Source organism: Mya arenaria, chromosome 16, assembly GCF_026914265.1.
Source record: "Mya arenaria isolate MELC-2E11 chromosome 16, ASM2691426v1".
NCBI lineage: Eukaryota > Metazoa > Mollusca > Bivalvia > Myida > Myidae > Mya > Mya arenaria.
Window position 1 is genome coordinate 1,005,025 of NC_069137.1, and position 15,166 is coordinate 1,020,190.

Here is a 15,166-nt window from a genome sequence, read left to right on the forward strand (position 1 = left end):
GTGGAACTTTCTTCTCGTAATTGGACAAGCTGATAAACTGAAAAAAAGTAATTTACCATCAATTAAGTGGTCGTGTAACAAAGATAAAGGACATCTTAATGTTACACAAACAGATAGAAGAAAGAGGGGTCATTCCAGTTAAATGGGGGAAAAACAAGGATTGGAGTTTCTCCCCTTGCTTGGAGCTAAATGATACAATGAATCATCTGCAAAGCCCCAAGCTTAGATCACCTTTGTAACTAAGGATAACCTAAGTATAAGACAGGGTATCTTAGATGAGGCATAAGACAGGGTACTTTGGATGAGGCATAATACAGGGGATTTAAGATGAGGCATAAGACAGGGTACTTTGGATGAGGCATAATACAGGGTGTTTAAGATGAGGGGTAAGACATAGTATTTTAGAAGAGGCGTAAGACAGGGTGTTTTAGATGAGGGGTAAGACAGGGGATTTAAGATGAGGCATAAGACAGGGTAATTTAGAAGAGGCATAAGACGGTGTTTTAGATGAGGGGTAAGGCAGGGGATTTAAGATGAGGCATAAGACAGGGTATTTTAGAAGAGACAGGGTATTTTAGAAGAGGCGTAAAATTTGTCAAAATTTCACATTTCAGAAAAATCTTCCAAACTCATGAAGGGGAAGTTATTTCTTCCAGTTTCAAATTCAAAATGGAAGCCCAGACTGTGTGCACCAATTGACTCCTTAAATTATCCTCCTACCTCATTGTCACAGTACATTTGCAAATTTTCCAAAAATGTCTAGGGTCTTTTTCCAAAATTGGGCAGAAAATGCCCTGCGGTCTTAAGCATTTAATTCTATGAAGGCAGAAGTGTTCCCATGCTGGTCTCCATGAGGGACGCAAGTTGCTACCAAAAAAGGACAGGGTGGAGTACCCTCTCATAACATTTTAGCTAAAACCTTTAGGCATCTTTTCCAGGGCTTTTTCTGCCCATTTTGGGAAAAAGACCCTAAACAATTCGGGAAAATTTGTGTCGCAAAATATGCCTAAATTGGGAAATTTTACATAAAAGAACAAGTTTTTCAGTCTCCTGCAAATGAGGAAATTATTAAATATTAGTTTCTTTGCCCTTTCAAAAGACCTAAAACAGGTGAAATATCAATCCTTGGGGTGTAAATATCTATTGCAATAAATCATGATAGATAATATTTCATACTGATCTCTGAATGTGATGAAAATAAATGATTTTTGAATTAAATTATTCCCAAAATTTTACATCACATAATTAATTAGGATGTTGAATGTACCAGTACAGGTAAAAAGACTTTCATAATTTTTTTTTTTTTAGCTTTGATTGGGATTTTGTTCTGAAGATAAATGGGAAAAATATCCTAATTTTTGCTTTGGGAATGGGTCTGATAGTCGGACCCGTGGGTACTTTAGAAAAAGCCCTGGCTAAAATCCGGCTGGCGTCTTTCCTTACCTTTATTTGAGGTGGTCAACCTTGTCTCCAGTTGTGTAGCAGTGTTGACCACCCATAGATCTTTATTCCTCACAAATGCCACAAGGTTTGAATTGGTCGGACAGATTTTCGGGTCCATACGAGACCCCTCTATATCACTGTCAATCTTATCTGGAACCAGGGGCTCGTCTTTCTGAAATAAATCAACATAAAACAATTAAGAAAAATTGAACCAATTATATTCCTTGAACTTTTTGGGGTTAAGCTTTCAAGGCCACAAAATAGTTTCTAGCAATTTTTTTTGTTTTTAAATCTTATGCATTATTATGGCGACGGTAGCTCGTTTGACTTTAATGATCAATACAAAAACAAACATATATGATTTGTTAACATATGAAAAAAATTAAGCCATATTTTGGCACTGTTTTTAACTGGGGGATTTGTGGCCATGTAGCTATGAATTGAAAACCCCATCTATAAAAGCGAATATATTTTTCAGGTATAGGCAACTTTATTTTCTCTTTCTTTTTTCTTTAAAAAACAGAGAAGCAATAACAATGTTAAAAGCTGCACTTTCACAGATGGACCGTTTTGACAACTTTTATTAATTGTTTATATTGGAATGAGCCAATTTTGGCGTAAATATCTGAAAACCAGTCATATAACACTGATGACAAAAGATCAGATTGCAGTTTTTCATATTTCTGTTCGAAAACTAATGCCTAATGGCTAAAATCGTTACTAACACTTTAAGAAAAACACATTTTAAAACATCAATTTTTGAACATCAATAAGAAAAACTTCGATCTGATTTTTTTGTCAGCAGTCTTATATCACTGGTGACGATGCATTTTTGAAAAAATAGCTCGTTCAAAGACAAAAAACCCACAATATGTTAAAATGTTCGATCAGTGAGAGTGCAGCTTTTATTTTATTTTTATCTTGCATACACTGTTCAGTAACTTACTGTCAGGTCATCCTTGCACTGAAACAGGGTGTTACAAGCCGGGAAGAGAATCCCTCTGTCATCTGTCACCTCATAAGACGTGATTCCAAACACACCAAGCCTGTAAATTGAACAGATAATGTTTTAGTATGAGGTGATTCAAAACACACCCAGCCTATGAATTGAACAGATTTCGCTTGAGTATGCGGTGATTCAAAACATGCCCAGTCTGAAGGCAAAAGGGTGCCCATGCTGGTTTCCTTGAGGGCTGACAGATGCTACCAAAACAGGACAGGGTGCAGCACCCTTCCATTGAACTTTGGCTAAACCCTACAACTAAATGTTTTAAATGAAATTATTGTGAACCTTGAAAGTGTGTCTGTGGTGAAACATGTGGGCCAAGATGGCCCTATATGGCTCACCTGATTTGACAGAGGGTTCTATAGTTATTTATTGGTCAACATACTGGATGCCTCTTGACCGTAAACCACAGGTGGAACTATAATATGCCCCTTTTTAATGGCCTTTTAAAAACATGATGAATATGTATTTGTTTAGAATATTTCCAAGGGCCATAATTCTTACACTATTATGTTGCAGTAAAATAATGTGTCACAAAAGAGCACATTATTAACATCAATAGGTTCACGAAGTTTGAAGTTGTAATCTACAATGAATGTAAAACAATAAAGTACCGGTAATTATAATAAAAAATAAAAATATATATATACAATCGAACCACGTTGGGTCGTACTCCCATGGACCAGCGAAAATACCTCAAGCCTCGGAAAATTCGAGCAAAGCGGGATTGTTAACCTACAGTTTAAAGTAATAGGTCCGTTACATCGAACGATGAATTAAAGCCAATCGAGTCCGAGCATACAGAGTTCGACTGTATATAAATTAGTGTTGGGAATCGCTTGCAATTTTACTATCGATGATCGGTTCCACTCAAGGAACCGATTATCGATAGTACAATCGGTTTTTAAAATACTAGATAGTACCTGAGTTGTAGTTTTATTCATGTACAGTATTAAACTCTTAATCATTATATGCATAATTATACCTTATGTCTATGATTGAAGTTATTAAGTGTTGTTGTATAAAAAAATAGTTAATTTTCTTGCTCATTGTGGCTTTCATCAGCCATTTTGTTAAAGATAACATCTAAACACTTACTAATATTTTTTTATTTTTTTTATTTTTTATTTTTTTTCGATAATTGATTATAACTAAATACTATCGATTGTCGCTGATTTCGGAACATCACTAATATAAAGTACCTTTTTCTTTCTCTCAATAACTGCTCCTCTTTCGACATCTGAGCAGACCCCGCATTTTCTAGGCCCTCAAATAGCGGGCACCACTGTAGCATTGGTGTGATGTTCATGGGCGTTTCTGGGACGTTGACATACATAAGTGTAGATTCTCGCTGCTTTGGCGGGATGCCGAGAAAATACAGCCTGAAAAAGACAGAAAGATTTTGTCTTCTAAGCTACAAATACAGGACACCATCAAAAGCTACACCCTCACAGATTTACCGTTTCGACAACTTTTGTATTTTTTTGTCTTAGAATGAACCAATTTTTTCAAATATATCTGCAAACCAGTGATATAAGACTGCTGACAAAAGATTAGGTCACAGATTTTTTAATATTTCTGTTCGAAAATTAATGTTTTATGGCTAAAAGCATTACTAATGGTTTAAAAAAAATGCATAAAACATCATCTTTTAAACTTAAATATGAAAATCAGCGATCTGTTTTTTTGTCAGCAGTCTTATATCACTGGTTTACATGCATTTTTGCATAAATTGGCTCGTTCCATGAACAAAAAATTTAAAAAGTTGTCAAAACGTTCAATCTGTGAGAGTGCAGCTTTTAAGCATTGCGTTTTCTGATACATACATGTAGTTGTAATGGGTTTATGAGGGCTGGAGGATGTTTCCATTAAAGGAAGTTTGGAAGTATATATTACTCCCTAGAAATGGGTAAAAACTTCCAAAATTGATTCCTTGGAAGTACAAAAACTTCCATAATTTTGAAGAAAACTTCCATTTTAGTTGAAAGTTTGGAAGTTCGAAATATCAAAACCTGGTGTCAATATTATTTGTTATGGTCACAATTTCAATCAGTCTTTAAGTAGAATTAATTATTATAATATATATAAGACTGTGAATTTGGCAAATTAAATTTGGAAATTATTAGATATTTAACTTACTAGTTGAATAATAGTTGAAACAAGTATTGTATTAGGGTGACTTAAAATTCCAAACTTCAGTGAAAATTTCCAAAATTGATGGACAGGAAGTTCATACTTCAAGTTTCAAATTCTTAATTGGAAGTCCCAAATGAAACATTTGTCATTTCAATCTGAAATAGTTCTATCAAGTGCATTATTTTCATATTATTTCTCAGATATTGACATTAAAAATTAAACTAAAAAGAGATTAGAGGGTTTGCATGCTGGATGCCCCCTTCTTAATCCGCTAGAGCACAAGGTGATTTTCTTTTGGAATTATTTTCACCGCCTGTGCCTTGCAAATTGGGAAAAAAAGGTGTGAAGCCGACGCTAGGGTGAGTAGTATAGCTCTCCTTATTCTTCGAATAATCAAGCTAAAATAACACTGCAAGTAGAACAATATTAAATAAGGTAACCTTGTAATAGGTCAATTTTGAGTGATTAACCTTTAAACTACTTAATAAATAATGCATTTATGGAAAATATTAATTACTGATAACAAGATTGTAACCGTGTATTAAATGGTTGGTGAATGCTAAAAGATTAACTGTGGTCTACTATAGTCTCATAAGGTAGAAATAGTGTTTTATGCTCATTTCTTTCAAATTGAACTCGGTATTCTTCATAAGAACCATTGTTTTTTACATTTATTAATCCTATTTGGAATATTAAAACAATATTATTAATTGTGTTAAATCTTATTAGGGAGTAATAGTGCAACCTTGTAGTAGGTCCAGACTGGCTCATCTGACTTCTGAAACAGAATGAGGAAGGAACACGACACGCCAGTGCAGTCACAGTCTTCCGCGTGCCCTTCACAATTGTTCGCAATTCCTCCCACGATTTGCCATCCCCGTTAGACTGAGGCTGGTAGATCGTCTCTGAGACGTCCATAGGGTTGTCCGACATTTCAGAAGCCATCTTTATGCGCTCTTCCTCTGCCTGCTTGGAGCCACAAGGCTGTGTTCGGAGTCGTTTTGCTAAGAGAGTTAAAAAAATGGGTTATTACAGGTTTATATTAGTTCAAACTTTAAAACTTATTCATTTTACAAGAATTATGAAACAAGTTATAACAACAACAACATATTAATCACTCGCATTGGCAGAGCGCGCGCCTCATGAAATCAGAATGACAAAAAATCCCCTCCAGTCACAGTCATCGAAACCTCTTGGTGAACAAGCCCGAATTCTTTTACTATTTCTTGGCATCGAATTGGTTAACAAGCTCTGCTATATAAAATTCAGAATAAGAGCAAGCCCCGAAGACATTTTACCAGTGCAGGGCTTGTGGGATTGTGGTAATTTCTGTCCATTGCAGTCAAATTAATCAGGTTTCCCTAATCAAAAGACAGTAATACTTTAATATTAATATATATATGGCAGATTTCACAAAAAAGGCAATTATTTGGCCCATTTGCTTTCATTTATTGTTATTGCATGTCAACGTCATATATACAGCAATTGCCTTTCCCAACCCAATAAGAACACCTAATAGAAGTGATTTGTATTAAAATAATGAAAATATTGTGTTAAATAAGGTAAAAAAATGTAAAAATATGCCGATATTTAGGACAAAAAAGACAGAAAATCTTCCCGGTACCAATATACCACTTTTTTGAGGATGCTTTTCAGTAACATCTGGTAAGTATTTTATTCTTGTCTGTTGAATAATGTTTGCAAGAAATGTTAATTAAAACAATAATATATCTAAAATGATTGCATTTCGTTCGTAATATACTTAAATTTTCGGTAATTGCGCATGGTGATAACGTTACGGTAATCTGTCCTCGAATTGTTGTGTAACATTAGCAGACATGATCCACTGCTAACTGTTTTAAGCCTAAACACACCTTTATTAAATCACTGAAAACAAAGACTACGTGTCCCATAAAAACAGTATTGCATGTAACAAGAAATTGGTCATTCCCGATCATAAAGTTTTTTAGGTCTAAAAATGTGTTAATGTTACTCAAAATCGATTCTGTCCCATTTTAGCATGACGATAGCACCTTTTCTATTCGTGAATAATTTACACCGACTGAGGGTTAACATCCGGGTAGCGATTACTTTTATATTGGACTGGTTCACAGTTGACATTGAAATGATAAAAATAGTGGTGAATACCGTTGATAAAAACTTAATCCAAGTTTGGCTCATTCTGTCCTTCGATGTAACGTTAACATTATGTCACGCTAGCATTAAGACAAGCGCTTAATAAAGCAAGAAAATCGTTGAAATTTGATGACTTTCCCAGAGTCAATTATTCGAACATAACAATGTCGTCTGTAAACTATCGTTTGTAAGTATTCATTCATTAGGTACGTAGTTTATATTGAATTCATACCGCTTTTGTGTTTGATATCGTTATTTATTGGACAGAATTAAGAATTTTTGTGATTATCAATTGACCGTGTTTATCAATCATTTATATAGTTTGTTTTATACTGTATCAAGCTCAAACAGTCTGTGGTAGGTCTGTATTTTAATTTGTTGTGAAACATTCTGTCCAACTGCTAATGTGACATACTGCTAATGTTACTCATTCTGTTTTGTGGTAACACTAGCACATACTGCAATTAGCAATTTATAATATATATGTTTAATATCAAAGGTAATGATAATTGCACCATACTAGAGACATTTATATTACCACAACAAAACATTTATGTTTATAGCTTATCTGATCTGATATAAAAAGAAAACCTATGTTTGCAGAAAGCATTTTCTGTCTTGTTGTCCAATTAGGGTTTGTTTCAATAAATTTATTTGAGAAAAACGAAACAATCTTTATTTTTTGTCTGTACAATCTGTTTTATAGATAAATGAACCATTTAGTGCAAGACAAAATACTTCTTTGGATCAAAATATTAAAAAAACAACAAGTTTTTACCGGCAATATTGTAACACTAGCACAAATGGTATGGTGATACAAAATTATTTTTTTTATAAAAATGCATGAATAAATCATTGCAAATGTTCTAAAATATGATAGATAAGAAATTACTGTAAAAGATTATGTTGAAATCACAAATCTGCAATAAATTTTAAAAATCAATATTCGCCGAAAACTTTTTGGTCACCAAAACGTGAAATCTGCCATATGGCAAAATATATAAAACTTTCCGAAAAACAAAGCTTCTTGAACTAACCAATCTAAAGCGATCTTCCTCAAACTTATTCAAGTGCTCACCACTATTGCAATTTCATTATATTCTCATCAAGAATCTCCACTTTTGTCAGCCATCCTGCAGAACATTTTAATCGTTATGACAAAATCAAAATGGCTGGGAGTTGGATGTCTAATTGACAGGAAAATAAATAGGTATGTTTGGATTAATAAGTTAAAGTGACACTCTCATTCAAAATCAATACCTACACATGTATACATGTAAAATTTTTTGTCACTGTCAACAAACATGGTGGCCGAAAATGCCAGACAATTTGACATTTTTTCTATGCGTCTTTTAACCCAAAACATAAATTAAAAGTTTTTTTCCCCGATTTAGCACATATTTTTTTCCCTGCGTCTAATACCCCCTATCGTCTTATAACCAGTCATTTACGGTAACAAACATAAATTTTAAGCGATAAACCTTAAACTACTTACTAAATAATGCATTTATGTAAAATATCAATTACTGATAGCAAGACTGTAATGGTGTATTTAAAAACTGAAAACACAAAAATATTAAATGATTGGTGAGTGCTTAAAGTTTTAGTGTGATCTACCATCGTCTCATAAGATAGAAATACCTTGTTTTCTGCATCTTTAAAACTCGGTATCAATTGAAGAAACATTGTTTTCGAGATTTAACCATCCTTTTTGGTAAATTAAAATAATTGTATTAATTGTGATAAATCTTATTTGGGAGTAAGAGTGCATCTTTAAATAAGGAAGGAGTCAAAGTTTAGGCTGCTGTTTGTAATGCATGTGCGTAACTTACATTTCAGTTCGAATTACAGTCCAATCTTGTTTGCTCAAACACCCAGGGACTGCCGAAAACACCTCGAGCCTCAAAAAATTTGAAGCCAAGCGGGAATGCTTTATTATACGTTCAGGATCAAGAAATCGGTCCTTTACATCCAGTTTGACCCAACGAGAATTTCAAGCCAAGCAAGTTCAAGCCAAGCAAGTTCAAGCCAAGCAAGTTCAAGCCAAGCAAGTTCAAGCCAAGCAAGTTCAAGCCAAGCAAGTTCAAGCCAAGCAAGTTCAAGCCAAGCAAGTTCAAGCCAAGCAAGTTCAAGCCAAGCAAGTTCAAGCCAAGCAAGTTCAAGCCAAGCAAGTTCAAGCCAAGGGGGTTTGACTGTAGATTGGTTTCAGGGGTGGACATATCATTGCCTGTCAAGGGCAGGGTTCTCAATAAGTTTCGGTTGAACCGTCACAAATAGTAAAGTAACCGACCAGCTTCTACTTATTCTACTGAAAATTCATTTAGTTTTCCAAATTTGAACCGGCCCTATTGCCATTTGAACCGTCCATTTTGGCCGGCAGCCGGTTCTTATTGAGAACACTGCAAGGGTCCTGCTAAAAGCCGCTTAGAGCTAATAAAAACTACTCAGAGCTTCTTAGAACTACTAAGACTAACCAGTTCTAAGAACTTATATGAGTTACTTAAAGGCAATGATAGATTATAATTATATACAATGTAAACATGTATGTAGATATCATACATGCCATATCTCCCGGCGGGGGGAAAAATCCCCCAAATTTCAACCCATCCCCTGCTCCCACGCCGGGGATCCATATCCCCTGGAATTTAAAAAAAAAAAAAATTTTTTTTTTTTTTCAAAGCTTGCTGACAGTGGATAGCATCAACAATATTATGAGCGTGAAATTCCATGAAGGACCATGATGACTAAGTCCAATCAAAGCGCTTAAAGCATTGAATGGCTTTCGGCCTGCAACATTTTGTGCGTAAAGTCATGTAATTGTAAAACATGTGTATCAACATAAACATCTAAAGATAGTATATGATCCCTTATAATTTTCTTCGCAAAAACTTTTATGTTTAATGTGGATTTTCAATAAGATCAAGTATAAGTAACTTGAAATGTGGAATACGCCAAATAGTTACTAAGGCCAAAAAAAAAAAATGTCTTGTTTCTGGTCACATGCCTCAAAAAAAAACAGGGTCGGTAGGTAGGTTTTTTTTTTTTTTTTTTTTTTTTTTCTTTTTTTTATTCAAACCTTTGGAATGAAATAGTATAGCGTTTGAAAAATGATGAAATATTGTCTGCCAATACAACATCATCAAATATGGCTTAAAGGAAACTGGACACAAGTTTATAACCATATTTATGTATTTATTAGTTTAACAGAACAACAACAGCACTATTACATGACAAGAAGCAACAAGTCCAAGACTAGAATTTGAAATAATCTCAAGAAACAATTGTCATTCTTTGTCAGAAAACAAATATAAACATGGATGGAAGAAACCGTAATACTGGGTATTTAAACATCACAGAGACAAAATATCATTTTATTAGATTCAGTGATTTCCCCATGTCCCAACCCCATAGACCAATTTATCAAGGTATATATATATGCATTCATAGCCAAAACAGTGAAAACTTAAATCTGTAACATACTATGTTAAGCAAATGACCACAGTTCCTACTTTATTTATTAAAAGCAAACTGATCAAATAACCCAGATAAGAGATCGCCCCTTCATTCTTCTATCTGCTTTAATTATAGTATCGGGCACCTAACTAAGTGTAATGTCAATGGTTCTTCATACAGAAAATTAATTTTAATCCTTTAAAACATTAAAAACGAAGGTCCAAAAATGAAACGTTTTAATATGACGTTCGGTATTTGAGAGAGACGGGGTCGGTATGAAATGCATACAGCAAAGAAATAGTCTAACGCATACAACATAGGCAAAGAAGGGTTTTCACATTTGCATACAACATACACAAAGAAGGATGTTGAGAAACGCATACAACATAGAATAAGAACAAAAATATTGACAGTGAAAATTTATTGTTTAAATCAATAAATTATTATGTTTATGAGTTTAGTCAAGTGAAAAATAGTTAATTCACTTTATTTTTGAATTTTGCTTTTAGAATTAAAAATTTATTGTTTTTCTTAACTTTTTGTTTTGTTTGAATAGGGAAAAGAACCTTATTTCAAATCATTAAAAGTGGTTTAATGGTTTAATATCTAGATTTATAAAGAAACAATTTATTATTTCTTTTAAGAAAACTTTGCAATCGGGGAAAGTAAAGACACAGAACAACAATAACAAAATAGAAATTTTAAGATTACCAGAAGAAGCATGAGGATTATAAAACCAAACACAGAATTACTTTTAATAACTTTCATTTCATCATAAGATGAAAAATTAAACCATTCTTTGGTAGTTGTAAAAATGTCTGAATTAATGATTTGTATTGTAATAGGTGAAAATAGGATTTATAAGTTCTTACCATTATTGCAAAAAGAGAAATATAGATAATTATTAATATATTTTGTAAAGGGATCAACCTCAGATGTTAAATTTGTGTAATAGTTTAACTTTTAATGCAAAAAAACAACATTTGATCTTTCCGTATCCAATACATTCATCAGTACAAACAATCCCAAATATATAAAATGATTCAAAATCGTTAAGTTGTGTGTTTCCCATATGTGTTGAATCTGTAGAAACTTTTATTTCGTTTATTGACTTTATCTTCTTCTGATCTGTGTATCTTACTCAGCTTCTGTGTATTGCTCTTAATCTTTATTGACCTATATGCTGTCTTGTGACAATCCTTTGATTTCATTTATTGACTTCCTTATTATAAACTCCCCAAAATTCTGAGACAATACTCCTATTATCCATGAGAGCAGGTGCTATGGAATCGTTTTTTTGGTTCTTTATTCACACATTATTAATTTAAGGGATGCCATAAAGATAGGTGTTAGGTGACAAATGAAAAATATATAATGAATCATGATTATGTCATTTGGACACCTTATGGCAGACAATACACATAAGTAATCTCCAATAACTGGTATTTTACTGGACAAGTGATCCTTAATTTTATTGGATAAGTGACCCCATCCAATCTGTATATAGTACACAGCTTCTGTGTATTGATCTTAATCTTTATTGAATTTGAAGATTTTGTAAATCTAGACAACTCATTAAGTTTAACGCAAATGAAAACACAAAAAGCACCTTTTTTTACTCTGCATTAACGCCAAAATTACTAATTAAACATCAAGGACTCCAAAGCAGGAAAAAAAGGTTATTTTTAATTAAAGTTTGAGGCAAATTGAATTCATAAAATCCCTAAAATAGAACCATTACCAGAAAAATAAAAATGTGACAGCTTAATATGTATATCTTGAAAATATAAGAAATATAATGAACCAGTTTCAGAAATGTTTCTTACTGGTCAACCTTAATTTGACTGTTAATGACAAAAACTTAACAAAAAGTTTTTGATGTATTTTAATCAGTGTGACATGATATGTTTCTGTTTCATATAGTATACACAATGAATACAATCTTTATTTCATCCAATTGCAAAGTTTTCATAAACTTTTTGTTTCCTTCAAGCTATTAAACTAATTTTAATGATTTCATATAAGGTTCTTTTCCCTATTCAAACAAAACAAAAATTTAGAAAAACAAATCAATTATGTTTTAGTTTTAAAAGCAAAATTCAAAAATAAAGTGAATAAACTATTTCAATGTCAATATTTTTGTTCTTGTTCTGTATTGTATGCGTTTCTCAACACCCTTCTTTGTGTATGTTGTATGCAAATGTGAAAATCCTTCTTTGCCTATGTTGTATGCATTACTCTATTTCTTTGTTGTATGCATTCCATACTGCGCCAGAGAGACGAAGTATTTAAATCCATTCACTCAGCATAATGATTCACGCTTCGTCGGCATTATTTTGCCTTAATTTGTCCGATTCAAATAAACCTTGTATATGTGTATAGATAGTCTTTTGAATTACGAAAATGTCAAAACTGTCATTCTCGGTCGAGGCATTATTTGTTTTACGATGGCCCTTTTACGATAACTAAACAACCATACAACTTACCGAACATTTAGCTTCAAGTCGGACATTTTCTCGCTCGCCATGTGAATCGATGAAAAGACTTTTTATTGTTGTTTGCGAATGGGCAACTTTAATGACACTACAACCGTTGAAATGCGAACATTTGTCTATTTTTATGGCTATCAAATGCGTAACAGAGGTCGTCTGCGCAGGGCCAGCCATCTTCGACACGACCGTATAAAAAACACGTCACGAATATAATATTACTGTCGGATAGCGCGGTTTACTCTTCGGCGCCGGGACCGGGAATCCCGGCTCACTTTACGCTAATTATAAAAAACGGTCTTTACGCTATAAAAAAAAAACGTTCGGGGGGTAAAAAGTAGGGTCGGTCGGGTGACCAGAAACAAGACATTTTTTTTATTTGGCCTAATAAGATATGGAGTTATACTCAAAATCATATAAAACCTTATCTGGAGCTTTGGTTTCATAAACAATGCACTGCCACGGATAAAGCATTAAGGAATTTTTAGTCAAATCTACTCTACACTTCAAACTTGACTTGAGGCGTTTTTAATTTACTAACAGGGTATGCAGGCTTACCAAATGCATCCCAACAAAATGCATTGGACATATTAATTAGGTGTATGTTTAAGGCTTCTTCTACAACGCCTAATACCTCTGGATCGATCACCCACATACTATTTATTCCCTGTATGTTTGATGTACATGTATCTTAATAATGCCCTAAACATATGTCACTCGTGGACAAAATGAACAGATTTATATCAGTTTTTTTTAAAAATGCATATGCATATGCATTCTGCTACATGCTCAAGATATTGGACTGAAATTACTGAGACAAACTTAGAAATATTCACACACTTTCCGTTCCATTCGGAATTACATGACTTTGACAAAAATGTAGCCTGTCAACGCTTTACGCGGTTTGATTTGAATTGTAAAAGTGTATAATATTCATTTAGTAAATGGTTAAAAGGTTGTTAGAAAAGTTGTCTTAAAAGTTAAAAATGTTATGTCGATCTGCCGATGCGATTTCCGAGATACGGTTATAAAAGTCTGCAGGCCTAGCGGCCTACAGCCTTAAAATTATTGTAATTTGAGTGTATTTCTGTATTTATTCTCATATTATAAATGCAGATATTGTGCAAATTTTCGCCGCGTAAAAATCCCCTGGTGTAATATCAAAATCCCCTGGAATTCAGACCAAAATCCCCTGTGAAGCCTCTCAGAAATATGGCTTGTATGCAATAGTATAAGAATTCGGGCTTGTTCATCCAAAAGTCTAATTTCGATGACTGGGGAAATGAGCCTTGTTTTTACCTTCCAGGAGGCCCTGCAGTGTAGGGTGCATGCGTGAGTTTTGTCTTTGCATCGAAAATAGCGGGGAATGGGCTTTATCTAGGGTCCCTGGGGTGCGGGGGCATTTGGCAGGGATTTCATTAGCAGTCCGTCCCAACAGGGCGGTAACTTTACTTGGGCTTGGCTGGACCAAAAATCAAAGTCCCCGCTATTCCCCAGAACTGGGGGGGGGGGAGGGGTGTGTGGTTATAATTGACTGGTACATAACTTGCAATATCTGGATAATAATTTTTTTAATACATCTGGCTCAGCTTCCTCAGTTGTGATCAACAAGGCCATCTCAATTTAAGGACTTTTTTTCAGAATTCGACCTGAATTATTTTTATAGTTCTAATTATTCTTTTTTAAATCACCTTTGTTGCCTTAGAAGTTACAGCAGCATAGCACTTGCGGAATAAGGGTACACTATATACAGTACAGTAATGGAAGCAAAAATGATATTTGCCTAATTGGTGAGAATTAACAATGGATCACCAATACATCGTACAGGTTTAGATAACGTAAGTTAAAGACTGAACTGTTGTCATAACAAACCTGATGATATGTTTGTGGATAAGGCGTCAATTTCAAGCAGAAGAGTTGAGCAATTTTTGACAGTTAGAAATTTGGAAATCTACAGTTTAGAGTAGCCTCCCTTCGTATTTGTTAAAACGGCAAATTTACAATCGGGAAACCGTTGACGAACGTGATAGAAAGTGATATTCTATTTATAGTAGTAGTAGTAGTTTTATTCGTGCATTATGTCAATAACAGTACATTTTACATCAATATAAGATCTATCACATATTTTTTTATTTGCATGATATTTAGAGTCCTAATAAGTTTAACATGAAATACATAATACTAGATCTACTAAAACAAGTATTACTTCTGGTGTTAATTATAAAGCTATCTAATTTATTACCAAATAAAGTTTTACCAAATACAGTTTAACATAATAAATCACATTGCGCAGGATATTTGTGAGGACTTGAAGTTCATCGCTGGACTTTCAAGTTATTTTACGGTCCATGTATATCATAATATGTGGATGGGAATGGGAATATGATCATTCTGGCCCAAAAGTGACATTTTGAGATATTGTAATCTTTATGATGACAAGTATTTCTAGAACAAAAATCCAAAGTTTCAAGTCAAAATTCACAAAACCTAAAATAATATAGTA

The 15,166-nt window shown here is 33.7% G+C and overlaps 1 protein-coding gene across 1 annotated transcript in view; it reads right to left on the minus strand.

The window, feature by feature from the left end:
- Nucleotides 1-14,632, minus strand: part of LOC128222072 (dipeptidyl peptidase 9-like) — a 42,733-nt gene extending 28,101 nt beyond the window's left edge. The window contains exons 1-5 of the mRNA XM_052930859.1: nucleotides 14,536-14,632; nucleotides 5,331-5,589; nucleotides 3,652-3,831; nucleotides 2,390-2,489; nucleotides 1,444-1,615 (exon numbers count right to left, since the gene is read on the minus strand). Coding sequence (XP_052786819.1) covers nucleotides 1,444-1,615; nucleotides 2,390-2,489; nucleotides 3,652-3,831; nucleotides 5,331-5,530 — 652 coding nt within the window. The 5' untranslated portion in view covers nucleotides 5,531-5,589; nucleotides 14,536-14,632. The remainder of the gene's footprint in view (nucleotides 1-1,443; nucleotides 1,616-2,389; nucleotides 2,490-3,651; nucleotides 3,832-5,330; nucleotides 5,590-14,535) is intronic.
- Between the last annotated feature and the right edge of the window lie 534 nt (nucleotides 14,633-15,166).